This window comes from Rattus rattus, chromosome 11 (genome assembly GCF_011064425.1).
Source record: "Rattus rattus isolate New Zealand chromosome 11, Rrattus_CSIRO_v1, whole genome shotgun sequence".
In the NCBI taxonomy this organism is placed as follows: Eukaryota; Metazoa; Chordata; class Mammalia; order Rodentia; family Muridae; genus Rattus; species Rattus rattus.
Window position 1 is genome coordinate 75,441,382 of NC_046164.1, and position 21,130 is coordinate 75,462,511.

Sequence of the window (21,130 nt, forward strand, 5' to 3'; positions counted from 1 at the left end):
TGACTGGGCCAGGAGTTCGAGGCCAGCCTGGCAACAAAATCTCGTCTGTTACAAGAGGGGCAGTGGCTGTTGGGAAAGCAATGTAGCTTAGGGCATTTGCCTAGCATGCTTAAACCCTGGGTTCAATTAGGTACTATAATAGAAAAAATAATTCATTCTTCTGAATGAATTAATTTTTAAATAACCTAAAAAACAAATTGTAGGTAGATGCCTGTACTCTCAGAATTTAGGAGACTGATGTAGGATGATCACTGTAAATTTGAGGCTAGCCAGAGAGCTATGTAGTGAGTTTTCCAGGACAGCCATGGCTTCAAAGCAAGATTCTGCCCCAAAGAAAAGCAAAAGGTAATACAAATAATGGGGAAAAAAATGGGTCTGGAGAGATGGGTCAGTGGCATGGTTCTCAGCACCCCCGTGGCATCTCACAGCCCTGTAGCTCTGGTCCCAGGAAGTCCGACGCCCTCCTCTGGCCTCCATGGACAATGTATGCACATGGTCTACAGACATACATTCAGGCAAAACAGTCACACGCGCAAAATAAAAATAAACTCTAAAAAACAGAACAGCGCTCTCCCAATAAAGCAAAATCCGCCCCCCCCTTAAAAGTCATAAGTGTGGATGAGAATGTAGAGCAATCGGAACTATCATCTGTTGCTGTCGGGAATGTAAAATGGCACAGCCACTGTGGAACGCCATTCTGCGGAACTTAGGGAAGTTACATTTATAGTCACCATTCGACTCAGATTCCACCCTGGATGCTTGCATAGGGCTTGGGAAGATGTACCCATGTAAAAACCTATACATGATTGTTCCAGCATTGGTGCCCCAAAAGGCCAATGCAAACACCCATTGACTGGAGGGATAAACAAATGGGGGCTGTTTCCATGGCCTGGAGGTGATGGTAAGGTATTTGCTGTGTGAGCCTAACCACCTGAATTTAATCCCTAGACCCTATGTAAAGGAGGAAGAAAAAACCAGATTCCACAAAATTGTCCCCAGGCCTTCATACACAGGCTGGGCGTGTGTATGTATGTACACACACTCGCACAAAAGGTTTCCTGTGTAAACGAATGAACAAACCCAAAGGTACATTGTCGAGGATCTCTCCCCACCCCTTCCCCCGACAAGGATTCTCTATAGCAGGGTTTCTCAACCTTCCTATGCTATACCTCTTACAGTTCCCATGTTGCGGTGACCCCCAGTGTCTTAGGGTTTTACTGCTGTGAACAGATGCCATGACCAAAGTAACTTTTTAAAAAAATTTTTAAGGGGTTGGGGATTTAGCTCAGTGGTAGAGCGCTTGCCTAGCAAGTGCAAGGCCCTGGGTTCGGTCCCCAGCTCCGAAAAAAAGAAAAAAATTTTTTAAAAGACTTATTCCTTTTAATTATACATGAGTACACTGTACCTATTTTCAGACACACCAGAGGATGGCATTGGATCCCCAGATAGATGACTGTGAGCCACCATGTGGTTGCTGGGAATTGAACTCAGGGCCTCTGGAAGAGCAGTCAGTGCTCTTAACCACTGAGCCATCTCTCCAGCCCTGCAAGGTAACTCTCATAAGGACAAAATTTAATTCGGGGTGGCTTACAGGTTCAGAGGTTCAGTCCGTTATCATCAAGGTGGGAGCACGGGCAGCATCCAGGCAGGCATGGTGCAGGACGAGCTGAAAGTTCTATATCTTCATCTGCAGGCCTCTAAGGAAAGCCTGGCTTCCAGGCAGCTAGAATAAGGGCCTCAGGCCCATGCCCACAAGTGATACACCCACTCCAACAAGGCCACACCTCCTAATCGTGCCACTCCCTGGGCCAAGCATATACAAACCATCATAACCAACTGATGATGGCTCAGTAGTTGATAGCACTGACTGCTCTTCCAGGGGTCCTGAGTTCAAATCCCAACAACCACATGGTGGCTCACAACCATCTGTAATGGGATACAATTCCCTCTTCTGGTGTGTCTGAAGACAGTTACAGTGTATATATGTATATGTGTGTGTGTGTTTAAAAAATTATTTTATTGATACTTTTAAGAGCACTGGCTGCTCTTCCAGAGGTCTTGAGTTCAAATCCCAGCAACCACATGGTGGATCACAACCATCTGTAATGGGATCTGATGCTCTCTTCTGATGTGTTTGAAGATAGTGACAATGTACCTATATACATAAAATAAATAAATCTTTTAAAAAATTATTTTATTGCTTTTATAACTTTTTTTGCTGTTATGTATCATAATGGGGACCCAACCCCAAAGGGGGGACCCTTAAGAACCTCTACTCTGGGCTGGAGAGATGGCTCAGTGGTTAAGAGCACCCGACTGCTCTTCCAGAGGTCCTGAGTTCAATTCCCAGCAACCACATGGTGGCTCACAACCATCTGTAATGAGATCTGATGCCCTCTTCTGGTGTATCTGAAGACAGCTACAGTGTAGTTATATATAATAAATAGATAAATAAATAAATCTTAAGAACCTCTACTCTGGACTCTCCCAGAGCATAAGAGCTGGGAATTTGGATCATGTAAATAGATACGTTTCATGGGTAATTCATGAAGAACAGGAGACACACTTAATGTCTAGGAGTGTTTAGAACCCAGTGACTGAAAGGAACCCTTTGGGGACAGAAGTGTAGCTCACTTGGTAGAATGCTCACCTGGCCTGCATGAAGCCCTGGGTTTGAGATCCCTACTGTGCAGACGGGTGTGCGTTGCTCTCTATAAACCTAGTACTCCAGAGGTGTGACCAGGAGGATCAGAAGTTCATGGCCATCCTCAGCTGTGTATGGAGTTCAAAGCTGGCCTGCACAACCTGAGACTGAGTCAAAAGAAAGTCCTGGGGCTGGAGAGATGGCTCAGCGGCTAAGAGTGACACAGTTGCAAAGACCCAGAACTTGGTTCCCAGCACCTAATTCAGACCGCTCATAAGAGCCTTAAAACTCCAGCTCTAGGGCATCTGACGCCCTCTTCTTGCCTCCACAGACACCAGACATGCATATGGCATAAACACACACGCTGGGTGGGATCTTGTTTGTGATCACCTCTTCCTAAATCTCTTTATCCCCTTCCTTATTATCTTTCTGACAAGCTGGGTCAGTGCAGCTGCCTCTGTTCCTTTGGATCTGTGAGGCTCCCAGTACATTTCATACTGCGTTCTATTTTACACAGTTGAGAATTTATTTATTTTCAAACTCATGTTTTCAGCATTCTTTCCCACAGCCTTAATGGCTATGCTGAAGATCACAGTGTTCTACCTGTTATGGTCTGACACCCCCACCCCCTGAAGAGCTGTGACCACTTTGTTCCACACCTGCCAAACTATTTCACATCGTTGCTATAACATGCTTGCCCGTCATCGACACAGAGAAGTGAACTTGGCTCAGATCAAGGACATGCTTGCTAACCACATTCCCTGTCTTGTTCTGTATCTCCTGTATGAGCTTTGCTAGTCTTAAGTAATTCCACAAAGCTTTATGTAGGACCCATCAAATCAAAGGTCAATATAAACTGGTATGTCTAAAATATCTTGAGCTGACCACTGGGCAGCACTTCCTATATCTGTGTATGAACTCACTGTGTTTTTTGTGTTTTTTTTTCCTTTATAAGCTGACAAAGAAAGATGTTTGTTGTCATAGTTCAGATAATTCTAACTACATCCCTATTGTGGTAAAATTAAAAAAGTGCCTGTCCTTGTTCCCGCAAGTTCCCACTCCGCGCGGGATCTGAACACTCTAGCTGTTTCTCTGTTACCACTTTTACACGCTGTCCCCTTGGCTATTGTTACCACGCCTGAGGCTCACATTGAGTCCCACAGGCCATGCTAACCCCAAGCATTCTATAGCCTTGCACGGCTCCCGGTCACAGACTCTGTTCATACTCCCAACTACCCAGTGAAGTCATTACTCAGCAAACTGGAACCCAACAACCAGACTTATGTGTTAAATGCTCAATGTACAATACATCCACACAATTGACTTACAACCAATTGATAAGGATATAAACTGCTCACCTAGATAAGATATAGTCTGCTCATCTAATCACACAAAATCCTGTATGCAGTAATCCCTTAAGAATATTCATGGGCGGGGTTGGGGATTTAGCTCAGTGGTAGCAAGCGCAAAGCCCTGGGTTCGGTTCCCAGCTCCGAAAAAAAGAAAAAAGAAAAAGAAAAAGAAAAAAGAATATTCATAGAGGGGCTCAAGAGGTCCTGAGTTCATTCCCAGCAACCACATGGTGGCTCACAACCATCTGTAAAGAGATCTGATGAGACAGCCAAATATATGATAAATGAATAAATAAATCTTTAAAAATAAATAAATAAATAAATAAATAAATAAATCTTAAAAAATATTCATAACATTGTTTAGCTCAGTGGTAGAGCGCTTGCCTATGGCAAGCAAGGCCCTGTTCCCAGCTCTATTCATAACAACCTGCAGATGTGCAGAGAGAAATCTTAACATTCGCCTCCATGTTCTCTAAGCTGCTCCTCTCTCTCTCTCTCTCTCTCTCCAGGCTCCTCCTCCTCTAAAACTTCTCCCGCCCATCCTTCCTTCTCATCCAATGACAGGCCTCGTTCTATCCTATATCTGCCTTCACCTGCATAATGACATCAACCTACACATCCCTAGTTATTCTTTCTTAACAGAGATCAGTGTTCATATGGTTTGTGTGGCAATTCCTGAACCCCAAAACTACTATTTTGCTGAGACGTTAGACACCCTTGCCTCCCAGATTCATGCTGTTTTGGATTATCATGAAGTCACTAACCTTGGCAGAGAGGACATTCCTAGCAGGAGGAATGTGAAATTATGTGCACTAAATTAGGGCTTTGTGCTTGCTACCACTGCCAAATCCCCACTATGTGCACCATTGTACAAACAAACCTTACGCCCACAGCAAGTGTCCTCTGTTTCAGGGTCGGGAAACCATGTCATACTGTCTGTCCCTTACATGGCCAAGCTGGACTCAGCATGTTCAGAGGACGCTTCACTCAGATCATGGGCTCTACATCTAGTCTATCTCTGGGTTGGGGTCCTGAGATCTGAGATCTTGTCACCCACTTCAGACTGGGTCCTCAGGCCTCCTCTTTTACTTTACGTGGTCTCACAGTGTATCATCAGGGAATGCTGGGTAAGGTAACATTGGCCAAGGCAATGACAGCCACACTGGTACAAATATAGCATCTTTATTTTGTGGCGTTCTATGTAAAGGTGGACAAATCCTGGCCTTTAGTACGGTCAAGACCAGGTGTCTAGAACTGTGTGAAGACCAGGCTAGGCTGGCTTGAGCTTGCTCAGTGGCTTGGCCAGAGGAGGGTAAAGGTACTGCGGCTGCATTGGAAATCCGGCTCAGTCTGCTCTGGCCTGGGCTCTACGGAAATGAGGCGCCGGGCACCACGCTGGCTCAGTGGGATACAGTCAGAGACACGGATCTCCAGGGTTCGTCCCTCCCTGCAACAGGAAGATCAGAGGGTCAGAGTGGTAGAGCTCTGTCTGCCCACGTCCCCAAATGACCCCAGACTTACCCCTGGCAGTGTGAAACCAGCATGCCCACCAGCTCCCCAATCCGATTGTCTCGTGGTGGCTGGGAACGGTGTAGACACACTACAAGATCATCATGGCCTTGGGCATGTAGCACCACCAGCTGATCTCTTCCACTGGTCACACTCAGCCCTGTCACCTGAGACGACAGCTCGGGGTCAGGGTCACATCAAGCCAACCACTTCCTTCCTGGAAGACTTTCCTGAGCACCCCCTGGGCAGCACTGCCCTTGGCAGAGGGTCCGCTCCGGTGTCCAGCCACCCACCTGCCGTCCTTGCCTCTCTGAGCCCCGCTGACTGAGGGGAAGATTGGCCTGACACCATGCAACAGGAGTGTACGTCATGAGAGAAAAGTTTAGATTCTTGTTGGAGTGTGCTGCTGGGGCTGACGCTTGGTTTATTATGCTCTGGGGACATTTTTATTGCCATACTGGCATGTAGCTACTGTAACACATAGGGTGATAACTGTGGTCCTTTGACTCTCACAGCAATGAAGTCACCAAGGGTGGGAGACCCAGACATAACACGGCCTGATCCCCGCCCCCGGCTACTCCTCATCCTGTGAGAAAAAAATATTGGGAACAAAACTGCCCATGCAAAGGGGACCAAATAACCATAGAGCCAGGTAAAGGAGGGGACAGGATCCCACAGGAGGTGGCTGAAAGCTATGATAAGGGCTCAGATTTATAGAGGCAAGAGGCCCTCTAAAAAAATAACAAAGGCAGAGAAAGGGACCATTTGGCTTGGCTGGAACATGAAGGTATGGAGGTGGGGGTGGAGGGTGGGGGTGGGGAGGGGTCGAGGTACTTGAAAGAGAAAGACACTGTAGGGTTTTCAGAGGGGTGCTGACTGCCATCCTTTGGCTAAGGATAACCTGGTCTATCAATCCCTAGCAAACCATGAAGAGGAGGGGAGAGCTCCCAGGGCCGTCATAGACACGCCACAGGGGATATAGTATGTCCACAGTGCTCACCGCATCCAGAGGCACAGCCCGCATCACCCGGTACTGTCGTCCAGGTTCCAGCTTGTAGAGATGCCGGTCCGTGAGCAGAAGGGCCCGGTCCCGGCGCTTGCGGAAGCGATTCACCTGCGGAAAAGCCGCCTGAGCCCAGGCTGGTACTCCCCATCCTTCTCCAGGCCCATCTAATCCTCCCTCTCTGTGTTTTTTCCTCGCGGGCTGACCAAGGATGGCGGTTTCTAGAGTATCAGAAGCAACCAGACCTGGGCAGAAGCTGTCTCAGGTCTCCCTGCTGAGTCCCTCCAGTCTTTGTCCCCCATGACCTCCAGGCCAAGTACCGACCTTGCGCACGTGGCTGGAGAAGAGCACGGTTCCGAAGCCATCCTTCTCGCGAAGTGCCTTTAGCTGCTCAGCGAACAGATGGGAAGCTGTGGGGTTGTCAGTGTCCTGAGGACAGAGCATGGAAGAAGGATGTGTGGGAGGGGCCTGGGGTCATGCTTGATTGACAGAAACTCTCGGCCAAACACCACCACTGTCCTTCACCGTGGGGAACCCCAATCGAGGCCCTGTACATAAATAAGCAGCTGGGCACATGGCTTCTCTTTTTTTTTTTTTTTTTTTTCCGGAGCTGGGGACCGAACCTAGGGCCTTGAACTTGCTAGGCAAGCGCTCTACCACTGAGCTAAATCCCCAACCCCCATATGGCTCCTCTGAGAGTAAAGGGCACAGAACTGTTTTGACAGTCCAGCCATCTCCTTTTCCTGTGTACTAGCCTGGCTGGCCTGGCCCATATATGTACTTCTAGAGAAAGCCTTCAGAAGGCGAGAGTGCCTTGCATGTCTCACCCAGCCACATAGAGACCCAGGATGGTGTGTGTCATAGTTAGCATCAGTTGTCAACTTGACACACCCGGGAAGAGGGAAAGTCAATGAAGGAATTGTCCTCTCCAGATTGGACTGTAGCCATGTCCTATGTGGCATTTTCTTGGTTGCTAACTGATTTAGGAGAACCATGTCCACTGTGGGCGGTGTTATCCCTAGGCAGGAGGGCCTGGGGTGCTGAAAATGATATCTGAGTAGGCCAGAGAGAGTGAACCAGTAAGCGGTATTCTTCTATGGTTTCTGCTTCAGACCCTGCCCTGGTTTCCTATTTTTGCTTCCCTGGATGATGCTCTGTAATCTGTAAACTGAAATGAAACTTCTCTCTCTGAGATGTTTTTGGATATAGTATTTATCACAGCAACAGAAGGCAAGCTACGAGAGATGACAAACTTACAGCAGCCAGTTGAGAGCGAAGGGAGCAAGGCAGCAGACGTATTGAAATATTGGTGTATGTGTGTGTGTGTGTGTGTGTGTATCTGTGTGTATGCATACATATGTATGTGCTTGTGCCTGATGGGGCACTGTAATTGAGAATATGAGGAGCTGGGCTGGAGAGATGGCTCAGCCATTGAAGGGTAGGCTCACAACCAGAAATATAAGAGAATATGAGGGGCAGCTATACCTGAGAACACAGGACTCTCAGGGGTCAGGGACTGCTCTGCAGACTCCAGGAATCGATATGGTTAAAAAAAAAAAAAAGCCCAAAACCCGAAGCATGAACTCTTAGGACAGAACCAAGAAGAGGGTTCCACCACAGGCCAGGCAACCCTGGGATGGACAGAATAGCTGGTAAGACCCACGGCAGTGCCAAGTCTCAGCACCCCCATTGCCCTGGACCTGAGTAATACTCACGGAGGACAGGTAGTCTCGGGCCCAGGCCCTCTGGCAGCCCCAGTCCTGCCTCAATCCTTGCAAGGCCCCCATAGCAGCCACCTTGGCCTTGATCTGGGTCATGTCTGAAGGAGGGATGTTCTTCACTAACTGCCGTGCCCGCCACCTTGAAGAGGACAGGGATCAGAAGGTGCCTGTCTCGTTGATCCCTTCACCAGCCCTTTCCCCCAAAGGGTCATTTCTGAAGCCGATGTTGACTGCCCGTTGAGTCCCAATCCCTGCCTACCTCTCTGACCTTGGCTCTTTGCCTTGACTCTTTGTACCCAGTGTTTGTACCTAGGAGACAGCCTCTAAACCCATAGCCATCAAACACCTCCTGATCCGACACTTGCTTTGTGTTCTCTTTCTGGAGAACTTCAACTCAGACTTCAAGGTCCACACCAGCATGGAGTCCTCATTTCCCAGTTTCGACTAGCTAGCTTCCCTTGTGAAGACTTTGACACTGGCCCAGCTCAGTGCCGGGACAGTCATGGCACATGAACGGCCAGTTAATGTCACTCAGTCCTATCTCCCTGCTGATTAAGAGTGGGGATTCAGTGATGTGTCTCCCAGTCAGGCTCAAGCATTCAAAGGACATTGGCTGGATGGGAAACCATATGGCGGACTGAGCATGGTACCTGCTGAAGAGAATGTGGCAAGTATCCTGGAACGGCTGCAGCACAGCGGGTGGTGTTGGCCACACAAGGTCACGGCCATAGAGTGGGGGCTGCCGTGCAGCCTGGAACCGTCGCTGTAGTTCAATCAGGTGAGCGCGTACTTTGTGCCTCCGGAACCAGGCCATGATGGTGTAGATGGCCCTCAGTCGCCTGCAGCGCCACCTGGCCAGGGTGCCCCGCCAAGCCTAGATGGAACACAGGGAATAGACACGGGGTCATCACCAGCAAGGCGCTAGCCTCCTGATTCTAGGTTGGCCCTTGATCTTTCCTGAGTCTTGTCTCCCGGAAGGCTGGCTATCATGCCTTCTGCTCTTTAGAGCCAATTCTGTCCAGAGGCTTGTTCTTGGGTAGGCATATGGCCCTGAAGGACAGACAAACTGCTCAATAGTCTGTAGTCTCTCAGAAAAGAGGAGCTCATCTATCCCAGGCTGGCACTTGTAGACGCCCTGGGAAGAAAGCTTGTGTGGGAGAGAGGAGAGAGGGAATAGAGATTTTCTCTATGGCTCCTGGAGACAGAGGGACTTCCCCAGAATGTGACCATCAGGAACATCCTACAAAGCAAATAGCCAGGGACCCACACGTGACTTCAAAATATCAGGAACACCATCAGGAGTGGGAGAGGAGAGGCATATTCTGCATGATCAGTGTGGACACCTGTCCCCACCCTCTCCTCGCACCTTCTGCAGCAGTAACACAATGATAGGAATCAGGTGAGCTCGGCTCTGCTCCAGAGTGACCAGCGTCCTTGGGGATCGGATGAACAGCTTGCTGTGACCAAAGGCCACATCCCCTTGTAGCCCATGCTGCTCCAGAAGGGCGCTCACCGCCTCCCTGTCAGAGCCCAGCAGGTGGTTGGGCCACGTGTACTCACAGGTCATCTTGTACCTACAAGACACGATGGTGGGTACTTGGCATCAGGCAGGATACACGAGTCCCCCTCCCTGACCAGCCCTGGGAAGAATGTAGAGGTACTAGGGATTCTTGGAGCTAAAATCATGCCAGTATGCTTCTGGGACAGCTATGGCATGGTGGGCACACCCTCGCCACGTTTCTCCCTATGCCTGCTGCTTGTGCCCTCACATTTAACCTTGCACATGTACACGTCTTCCCCAGATTTTCTCACAGACATTTTGGTGCCTTGGGGCTGGACGTGCACTAGCTCTAACCTGCGTTATGATGCAAGACGTTATTTAGAGTCTCTCTGTTCCTACCCCCTAAATTCCACACAGAAGCCATGGCTCCCATTGTAACGGGTGTGGGAGCTTGTACCTGAGCAGGAATCGAGGGTAGGGCTGCCGGGAAGCAAAGCCAGCCCTTCGGACCCTCACATTCTCCAGTAATCCCAGGTACTCGACCTGGTGACGACAGTGGGCTTCATCGAGTCGTCCAGGCACCTTGTCTTCGTTGGGTTTGATGCAGCGGACATAGAAGGGCTCCTATAGGAACAGAGGATGCTTGGGGGCCTAAGCTAGCCATTTCTGTGGGTCCTGACTCAAGGAACCAGGGCTCAGTGTCTGGGATAGCAGAGTTGGGACAAGCGAAATCACAGCAGAACAAGGGTCCCAGAGGCCTGGAACCTAACCAGAGCTCAGAGCTGGGTCTGTCCAGGAAGGAGATAGGAGCCCCTCCACCCCCACTTTATCCCATCTTCCCAGAGAGGTTGCCATTTCTGGATGCTCTGTGGTTAACACACCCTTCCATACCCTCCCCACCAATTGCTTCTTGGACTTTTGGCCCAAAGCTCCTCAAGAAAGCTTAGTGTCAATCTCCTGCCTGTGTAACTCCCAGCTTACCCACAAGGCAATGAGCTAGGGGTATCTGGTTTCAAAGCCTGCCATCGCTCTGTCTCCAGTGGGGCAGACAGGGTTCAAGCAGAGAGAACAAGAATGCCCCTCCATGATGTGTGCCCGGGGCACGGAGAAGGGTTTGAAAGATCATACCTTGGAGGCCAAGTTCTCCACCAGAGCAATCATGGAATTCTTAAAGAGTGTGCCGGCTGTCAGGGGGCGCTTGGTCACTTCTGTGATGTCCTGTTGCCCGTCTGGCCACATGGCTCGCAAGGTGGGATCCATGCTGAAGACATATGCTGCTTTACCCAGATACCCTGGCAGGGTAAAGCCCACCTGACCCAATATGGCTACATAGTTCTAGTCTTGAACTTCAGGCTGTCTGTGAGTTAAGTAGGGATTAAACCCCAGAGTCCCTGCAGATTCCTAATCCTGGTCCAGCAAGCCATGCTCACCTATTGTACAGCAGCCGTTTGAAGTCCTGGAAGAGAGAGTCTCTATTCTTGTCAATGAAGCCTTCCACAGAGTACCTGACCAATACCAGGGTAGGAGAGTAGATTAAGGAACAGGCTTCCAAGAAGGTCCCCACCTTCTGTCACCTTGTGTCTCTCACATCTGCATTCTCCTTGTTACCTACACTTGTTCTCCTCAGATTAAGTTTTCCGTCCTGGAAAAGGACTCAGAGGCTAAGGCCCCAGGTCTGAAGCCAAGCATACCAGCACCAAGTCCTACATTTTCCACATGTGCATTGGGTGACTTTGGAAGAGCCATGCAATTTCTGTGCTCCTCCATGTACATTAAAGACTTGAATCTGGGGTTGGGGATTTAGCTCAGCGGTAGAACGCTTGCCTAGCAAACACAAGGCCCTGGGCACGGTCCCCTCTGAAAAAAAAAAAAAAAAAAAAAAAAAAAAAAAAAAAAACTTGAACCAAGGGGCTGGAGAGAAGGCTCAGTGGTTAAGAGCATTGACTGCTCTTCCAGAGGTCCTGAGTTCAATTCCCAGCAACCACGTGGTGACTCACAACCATCTGTAATGGGATTCAATGCCCTCTTCTGGGGTGTCTGACAGTGTACTCACATACATAAAATAAATAAATTAATTTAAAAAGTTTGGGGATTTAAAGAGCGCTTGCCTAGGAAGCACAAGGCCCTGGGTTCGGTCCCCAGCTTCAAAAAAAGAACAAAAAAAAAAAAAAAAAAAAAAAAAAAAAAAGTCGTGAACCAAGTCTACTGAGTTTCTACAAATACCAGCAATTACAGTTATGATGAACTTCAACCTTGTGACATAGACATAGGAGCCCCAGAATGATTATTTGGTTCTTGGACTACTAGAAAGTTTATTGATAAATATTGATTGGTTCTGTTTGTAGCACTAGTGAAGACCAAAGGCATGGATTACTGGGAACAGGTATATGATTGTCTATTTTCTCTCCTTGGGAAGCTTACATCAAACACTGTATTTCTCCGAGTTGCCTCAAATCCACTTTAGAGAGGAACGAGGGGTAAATTATCAGTTGTCATGACAACTCCAGAAAGAAAATCTAGGCTTCGATGCTCAGAGGCGGTGTGCTGGGTAGTTTCTGACAACTTGAAACAAGTTGTCTGAGAATTGGGAACCTCAATTAAGAAAATGCCTCCATTAGATTGTAGGCGAGTCTGTGGGACGTTTTCTGTTTTATAATCTCTAAAAGATTCATCTGTTTATTTTTATTTCATGGGTATGGGTGTGTCTATGCATGTCTATGGGACCATAGAGACCAGAAGAAGGCATCAGATCCCCTAGGACTAGAGTTACAGACAGTGTAGGTTCTGGGAATTAAACCCAAGTTCTCTAGAGCACAGACCTCTGTGAGCAGAACCATCCCTGGGAAGGTGGTCCTTGGTTCCGAAGAAAGCAGGCTGAGGGAGCCAAGGTAAGCAAGCATCAAGCATAATTTCTCCATGGCCTGTGCTTCAGTCCTGCCCCTATTGCCCTCCGTGATGAGCTGCAAATGCGTTATGCGACTGAAATAAACCTTTTGCTCCCGAAGTTGCTTTTGGTCATCGTCTTTATCATAGCAATAGAAAGCAAAAGAGGACAGGTGTCTGGGGACTGCGGTGAGCCCTCACCTGAGGACTAATCAATGCAGGATCTTAACCAGGACATGTTGGTACACATCCATAATCCCAACTGGAAGGCTGGGGCGGGAGAACCGCAGGCTCTGGGTCAGACTGGGCTCTGTAGTCACAACGTAGGTAGATAGATATAAGGGCTGGAGGCAGCTCGCCAGTACAGCGCTTGCCTACCATGCATACAGCGCGCCAAGTTTGATCTTCAGAGCCAAAAAAGAAAGAAGAAATAAAGGAAGTAAGGAAGGGGAAGGGAAGGGAAGAAGGAAGGAAAAAGAAGAAAGAGAAGAAAAAGGGGGGAAGGAAATGCAGGATTCTGGCTTTCTGGGATTCACTTTTCAACTTGAAAGTCTTTAAATAGCAGGGATAGAGCAGGGCTCAGGAGTGGATATTTTGTTATTAGTTTTTCTGTTGTTCTTGTTAACAGAGTCTCTCATTATGTAGCCCTGGCTGTCCTGGAAGTCATTATGTAAAGCAGGATGGCCTTGAACTTACAGACATCTGCCTACTTTTGCCTTCCAAGTGCTGGGATTAAGGTGTATGCCACCATGCCCGGTTTGACCTGCGTATTTTTTTTTTTTTTCCTATTCTTTTTTTTCAGAGCTGGGGACCGAACCCAGGGCCTTGCGCTTGCTAGGCAAGCGCTCTACTTCTGAGCCAAATCCCCAACCCCGACCTGCGTATTTTTTTAAGAGTTATGTATGTATATGAGGAGTACACTGTCGCTGTCTTCAGACACACCAGAATAGGACATCGGATCCCATCACAGATGGTTGTGAGCCACCATGTGGTTGCTGGGATTTGAACTCAGGACCTCTGGAAGAGCAGTTAGTGCTCTTAACCTCTGAGTCATCTCTCCAGCCCCTGACCTGAGTATTTTAAAAGAACTTCTAGATGCATACAGGTGGGGCGAAACATAAAATTTTGTCCTGTATCTATGCTTCCTGGGACTTCGGGTGGGACTTACGTGACATCCCCTGCATAGTGTTTGATCTGGAAGTCTCGGCCAAACTCCATGGTCTTGTCCGTAGGGCAAAGCTATGGAACAGAACAGGGTAAGACACAGACAATGGGAGTAACCTTGTAGTTTACACAAAGGGACAATCCCACGGTCACCTTTGCCGGACAGAGGTGACTGTGACTTTAGTGCTATCAGGCTAAGTTGGCCAAGAACCCCATGAGGCCTGAGCATCGGAACTCCTCCATGTGTCCCACCCGCCCTCTGTGCTGCCCTAACATGGGGGACAGCTAGAACACCTGGCGGCTGGAATAGTGTGGGTGGTGGCGGTGGTGTGTGTCCAGGGTCTGCAGGAAGATCCGGTCAGTGATGGGGCCTGCCGTGCTGCAGGCTTCATCTAGCACAGCCAGGATGCCTCGGCGGGGCTGCTCTACAAGTTCCACAATGGTGGCGTTGTTGAAGTACTCGATCTGAAGTGGAGACCGCCAGAAGGGAGGCTCTAGAGAACCTTCCAACACCAGCCAGTCATGTCCCCCTGCACGATGCTGGCTTAGCACCCTCAGGCCACACAAGGCTCCTAAGGCCCCCTCCCTGACTGCCGCCAACTCCCCTCTCCCCCAGCCCAGATGCTCACGCTCTGCCAGGTGATGCCCTCTCGCTCATACTCCTCCTGCTCTTGCTTCAGAATCAGCTGGATAAAGAGCTGCTGGAGCTTCTCATTGCAGTAGTTGATACAGAACTGCTCAAAGCTGGGGGGTAGGGCGGGCCTTAGAGAGGTTTTCACTCTTTGGGAGGGAGGTAGTGATGGGCAACTGCCTTTCTCCTGTCCTCTGCACTGTGGGTTCTGAACTCTCTGCCCTACCACCCCTGCCCTAGAATGGACTTGGGAGCCACCATCCAGAGAAGCGGTGTGGTGGCACATGTCTTTAATCCCAGCACTCTGGAGGCAGAGGCAGACGGATCTCTGTGAGTTCAAGATCAGCCTGGTCTACAAAGCAAGTCCAGGACAGCCAGGACTCTGTTACATGGAGAATCCTGTCTCAAAAAACAAAAAAAAAAAAAAAAAAAAACAAAAAAAACAAAAAAAAAAAAAAAACAAAAAACAAAAACAAACAAAAAACCAAGCAAACAAAAAAATGAGAGGGGAGGTGAGTGAGCCCCCAAATTTTGCTTGCCATCAAGTTCCCTAACTGGCTGAGGACACAGATAAGGCAAACTTAGAATACTCAAGGACTGGGGCTGGAGAGATGGCTCAGTGGTTAAGAGCCCCGACTGCTCTTCCAGAGGTCCTGAGTTCAATTCCCAGCAACCACATGGTGGCTTACAACCATCTGTAAAGAGATCTGATGCCCTCTTCTGGTGTGTCTGAAGACAGCTACGGTGTACTTATATATAATAAATGAACAATTTAAAAAAAAAAAAAAAAGAATACTCAAGGACCAGCAGGAAAAGCTAAACACTTCTTTCTTCTAGACCAACCAAAGTTTCTGGTAGCCATGGTGGTTACAGGGTCAAAGGTACAGAAGGGGTTGACTGGTTTGCCTACCTGTTGACAGGGAATACTTCAAAGCCGTAGATGTCCAGCACCCCAATGACAGTGTCCTTGCCGTCACGCCGAGGGTCCCGGTCCCGGGGTTCCATGATGCTGTTGATCTTGTTCACAACCCACTCAAACAGTCGCTGGTACATTGCCTGGAGCAGAGCACGGTGTTTTGTGCTACCAGCCCAATATTTCTGTCTTACTAGCCTGGCTTCTCCCTCCAACTCCTCTGAGAATACCTTTGCACAGGCGTCCCGGGCATAGCTGGCCTCAGCCACAGTGTGGCTCTTCTCAATGACTTCTCGGCCCCCTGAAGCCACTGTTCGAGCCAGCAGGGTTCGCAGAACGAGGTCGCTGGGGGTGGCTGTCAGCTTGGCCACATATCCTACCAGGGCCTCATCAGCCACTTCCAGGCCTCCTTTCTGTGGTCCGTTTTCCTCTGTCTCCACAAACTCGATGTTTCCCTGGTGATGAAGGGACCATGAACAGGCTAGGCTCCATGTGTCCAGAGAGCCTAGCTCTCCTTTGGATGGAGAGAAGGAAGGAAGGAAGGCAGAAGGTGTGGGTACGGGAATCACAGCTTCCACTCAGACGGTCTACTAATCACGGTGGACCGCAGACATGGCGGAGTTCTAAAGCCTTCAACTGGGGCCTCTCAAAGAGAACTGAAGCTGAAAGTTACTGAGGAATAGCTGAGGAATACTGAGGAATACTGAGGCCACAATGCCAGAGGCTTGACTTTCAAGGCTCAGCTGTTAAGGAGCACAAGCTCTCCCAGACCCTTCCTGGGCATCGCCAACTTAGTCTCGGCAGAGGAGGGAGGCAGCTCAACTGCTATATCACCAGTGAGTCCAACCCCTCCCCTCTGGAGGTTCCCAGGCAGGGAGTTCGCCCTCCCAGGTCTTCCAGGCCAAGCTCACCAGGTGCAATATGGCGGCTAGGATGCGATGGATGGATTCTACCTCCTCGGGACTGAAGCCGATGATCTTCATGGCCTCCATCACTCCTTGGTGGCTCTTCTCATCACTACCCAAGGCCTAGGGGAGAAGGCGTTTACCACCCAGGCTAACGTGGACCCAGGAAACCTGCCCTTCACAGATCTCGGGTCTCCATCTCTGGTACCTGCTCACCCCATCCCTTCTCCTCCACGAATCCCTGTCCTTCCACCCCTGGTACTTGTTCATCCTGTATCTGGCCCGAGCCAATCACTGTCCAGTCCCTGAGTCTGGCTGAGACCTGTACCCCTTGCCCTCACATTGTGCACACCCATGTTGAGCCCAGCTCCCTGGCGCGTGAAATTATACACAGCGGGATTTCTCTCCAGATGCAGCTCTTGCAGCTCTTGGTCCTCGCTGCCCCGAAGCAACTGAAGGGCACACAAGTTCTTTAGTTAGGACACCAAGTTCCAAGGACCCTCCTCTACCAATCCCATCCCCCGACAGAAACAGGATGACTCAGACACAGAACCTGTGGTCAAAGCTGACTGTGTCCCAGGGCACTCTCATGTTCTCTGGGTTGTCCTATGTAGAGGACATCTCTGGTCTCAAGGATCTCCCACCCCTTTGGTGTCTGGGGTAAGGTATTATGTTTGGGATAGGGGTTAGGGGAATGAAGTCAGTGGTTGGGGGCAGGTTAGTGTGGGATAGAGAGGGGAAACTGGGGGTAGTGAGGAAGGGATGGAGGACAGGTCCAGCCTACTGCCCCTCCCTGCTTCTCCTGTTTGCTAACTCTCGTCCCCTCTCCACTCAGAGAGGCTTACCTGGTAGAAGGCATGGAAGTTCCTCTCCCCCACATGCTGCTTGAGAACCCTAGACTGAGGCAAGAGGGATAGTTGGATTCCAGACTGGGAGGATATCTGTACCAGGGGCCCCATCACGTGTTACCAGGCAGAAAGCAGCCTGGGACACAGGAACGCTGAAGCCCAGGGAAGAGCCACAAAGAACTCTTGTTTTCCTACCATGCGACATCAAGTCACTGTGTTCCCAATCCCCAGGCCTCTCATGGAGGGGAAGGGCGTCCGCAGCCAAGCTCCCCACCTTCTCCAGCAGGTAGCTGTGGATGTGTCCTCCAACAGGATCCCCCTTGAAGTCGAAGTTGATGTCCATGTACTTGCCAAAGCGGCTGGAGTTGTGGTTGCGGTTGGTGCGGGCATTGCCAAAGGCTTCCAGCACGCAGGTGGACTTGAGAAGAACGTCCTTCACCCTGTGGACAGAGGCACTGTCTAAAAACAAAGCATCCTGGGATGGGCCAGGAAGCTGAGCTGACTCCAAGGGACTGAGTGGTCCACCTTGTTCAGAGTTTCCCTGGCGCTGAGACCTGGGAGGATCCAGCTTGCTGGTGTCACATGCATTGTCTACATAGCTCTGAGCCCAGAACAGGTGCTCAGCAAATGCTATGTGCTGTTTCTTGTGGCCATTCCCCGTGACTCATCTGTTTTGCAATAGATCTTTTGCTACAGATAGTAGTGATGATTACGTGCTGGTGGACTGACATCCCTACAACCGTCCTGCAAGCCCCTACCACATCACTACAGAAGAGACAGGCTAAGACTTCTGCAGGGTCTGTATGGGGAATAGAGGACTGGACAGACCAGCCTATCTCCTGGGTCAGGCAGCTGGAATTTCCTGCCTGACCCTCTCACTAGGTTGCCAATTTCTCCAGACTTCTGCGGGCTCCCCCAGATGTTCCCTGCCTTGCTTTGAGACACTTTTGACAACTACCTGTTGATACCCCCCCTTCCCCAATTGGCAGGGCACATACCTTGGCTGGATCTCACCTCCTATATCTGAAAGGTCCTTGGTGTGGCCTTAGAACTCAGGGAGCAGCCTGGCGCCTTCCCAACAGAGAGTGACTTAAGCTGCCCTTTACCTTCTTTTTTTCTTCCTGGCCCAGGGCCCTTCTTCCCCTAGCAAAGAAGCTTCAACCTAGCTGGGACCCCTCAGTGCTCACCTCTCTACCTCAGCCCTCTGGCTTGGGTTGGTGACAGCAGCAATGTACTGCATGATGTGCTTGCTGGCTTCTGTCTTCCCTGCTCCACTCTCCCCTGCCGAGAAGATGGGAAATGATGGAACCAACTGGGTTAGGTACCGCTGACCCAGATCCCTGTCCCAGTCCAACCCACAGACATGGAAGCGCCATCACCCACATTTACTAATGAGGGGTGTCTCGGGCCGGTTCACTGGGACAGGTACCTGAGATGACAATGCAGGTGTCCCTGGATCTGCGCTTCATTGCCTTGTAAGCAGCATTGGCCACGGCGTAAAGATGAGGTGGTCGCTCATAGAGCTCACGGCCCTGGTACTTGGCAATGGCCTCTGGCCCATACAATGGCAGTTCCTGGTAGGGGTTCACAGATACCAGCACCTCGCCAATGTAGGTATAGATACGGCCCTTCTCAAACCTGGGTATGGCAGAACAGAACAAGGCCTCTATAGTCACATCCATGAGAGGCCCACATGGCAGGCCTCAAGCAGTCCTCACTCCCTTCCAGAAAGAGAAGAGAAAAGGGGCCTCATTGGCTTAAGACCCCTTGGTGCCATCCTGAGTAAGCACTACCCAGACTAGTGCTCAGCACAGTGCAAAGGGTGTGGTCCACACTGCTCCCTGCCAGGATGCTCAGGTCTCTGGAACCAGGAGGATCCATTCCACAAAGGTAACTGACTTGTGAAAGAGTCCTGGGTCTTTCACAAGAATCAGGGCTGGTCCCAGGTGACCCCTGCAGGGCAGTTGGGCTGAGACTGAGAAAAGGGCACTCTTCCAGAGAAGGGGGGCCTGGGTTGTTTCCTGTCTCAGAGTCTAGGCGGGACCAGATCCGGAAGGGGACTCACCCTGCCCCACCCAAATCATAGGGTGGTGATTTGCTGGTCTTCACACCCCCCCAGCCATGGCCACCACCCCTCTCCATCCCATCTCAGACTCCTCCACCCTTCCGTTCACAAACCAAGTTACGAACAGGAGCCCAGGGCTGTACCTCTCTTGGATTTCGTGCTCTAGGAGGGGTCCTGGCCTGCCTGCTCCTTGGGGCCCCAACAGTCCTGGGTGTGTAGGGCCCGCCCAACCCCAGGCAGGCCTCTTCAGGGTTCCTCTTTCTCTGCCCCTTCTGACAAGTTACTCCTAGGGACTACAAGTTGTGTGACGTGCAGCCACTGTCCTCCTCGGCTGAGCACACAAAGCAGGGAGAGCATGCTTGTGAGCCTGCTTTTCATGAGAATGAGGTAGATTAACAAAGCAAGGAACTCATTTCCTGGATAGTGCTGTCCATGTGTCAGCCTCGGGGCTCCACCTCTGTGCCTGGTGAGAGTCCTGGTCCTCAGTTGCTCTCTAAAGAGCTTCCCAGCACACACAGACCTCCCTCGGAGGTGGGCATGAAGTCCAGCCGCACAAAAGGCCATTTGTCATGCCCTGCTTCTAGCTCCTGGACCCCTCCTTGCCTTTTTCAGTGAGCCTGGGACCCCTCCCAGGAACAACTCGATTGTTGGGATTCTGGGGTGGAGCCCACTTCATTCTGGAGTTCCTTAAGGAAACTCAAGTCAGGTCCCACATGAGACCCAGAGAAGCATCAGCAGGTACAGAGAGGAAATGCGGTAAAGCTCCTGGTCCCCATGCCTTTGCCCATCTTTCTCAGAGGTTATCATGCTCTGGGCTTGTTAACCAGGGTGTGGTGAGAGCGAGTGGGCAGCTCCACTTCTGACAGCTGGTTACTTTCGGAGTGGCCATTATCTCCTGCAGATGCTATCATTTCAGCCTGTGCTGTCTAGGTATGTGTAGCCCTGTCCCCATTCCTGACAATGGGACCAGGGTACCTTCCGTGCTTCTCTCAGGTCAGCGTGGATGATGAGAAGGGAGGAAAGGAAGGAAGAAACCCAGCACCCTCCACCCCCATGTCACGACTACCTGAGCTGTAGGTTCTTCATAAACTCCTCCATTGTTAGTTGGTCCAAAAGCACAAAGTCTGGTTTCCCATACTCAGGACCTTCTTCATCCTCCATTCTGCCCACTGGAAGCCTCCAGACCAGGACGCCAGAGCTTTCTGTACAGAGGTGAAGGGGAAGACAGAAAGGGGAGGCCCAGCCCTGCCTAACTCCTGCAGAACTGTAGTAAAGTAGGAAGTGGGTTCTGCCGGGGGAGTTTGGCCCTGCCCACTTGCTACTCCCTTGCCTGGGTGCTTCAGGCACTGTTTCCTGCTCCCTGGCCCGCAAAGCCTGTGCCTAACGGTCTGTTCTGATGGGATCTTTATTGGCCTCCTCCAAGCTCTTTCCAAGCAAGGCATGGGGGTACGTACTTGTACTCCCAAGCACTCCAAAGATTATGGGCAGGCTGGGAATGTAACTCAGTTGGTAGAATGTTTGCCCAACGTTCCAGAGCCCTGGGTTCAATCCTCAGAGCCCTATTAAAAACTGGGCATGGATGCCAAGCATGGTGCCACAAGCCTTTAATCCTAGCACTTGAGAGGCAGAGGCAAGGGGATCTCTGTGAGTTCATGGCCAGCAAAACTAGTCCAGGATAGCCAAGGCTGGTTACACTGAGAAATCCTATCTCAAAAAAAACTAACTAACTAACTAACTAACTAACTAACTAACTAACTAACTAACTAACAAAAACAAACAACTCTGGACATGGTAGTGCATGCCTGCAGTCCCATCATTTGGAGAAGGAGCAGAAGTTCACAGTTGTACCTTATTGCAAGTTTGAGACTAGTCTGGACTATATGATACCTTGTATCAGGAGAATTTGGAGGATAACAGGGTGTGGTGGCTCATGCCTTTAATCCTAGCACTCAGGAGGCAAAGACAGGCTGATCCCAGCCTGGTTTACAGAG

General features: G+C 50.1%; 1 protein-coding gene across 1 annotated transcript; it reads right to left on the reverse strand.

The window, feature by feature from the left end:
- Nucleotides 1-5,160: 5,160 nt before the first annotated feature.
- Myo1g (myosin IG) lies at nt 5,161-20,401 on the reverse strand. Its single transcript, XM_032916823.1, has 22 exons — nt 20,206-20,401; nt 18,504-18,712; nt 18,262-18,355; nt 17,349-17,514; nt 17,072-17,125; nt 16,568-16,678; nt 16,233-16,349; nt 15,552-15,776; nt 15,319-15,464; nt 14,407-14,521; nt 14,072-14,242; nt 13,782-13,852; nt 11,161-11,235; nt 10,859-10,991; nt 10,188-10,354; nt 9,596-9,803; nt 8,880-9,103; nt 8,224-8,368; nt 6,833-6,937; nt 6,506-6,619; nt 5,518-5,672; nt 5,161-5,443 (listed from the first exon to the last, which is right to left on the reverse strand). The coding sequence occupies exons 1-22, from the start codon at nt 20,298-20,300 to the stop codon at nt 5,287-5,289; spliced, it is 3,057 nt and encodes a 1,018-aa protein (XP_032772714.1). The 5' UTR covers nt 20,301-20,401; the 3' UTR covers nt 5,161-5,286.
- Between the last annotated feature and the right edge of the window lie 729 nt (nt 20,402-21,130).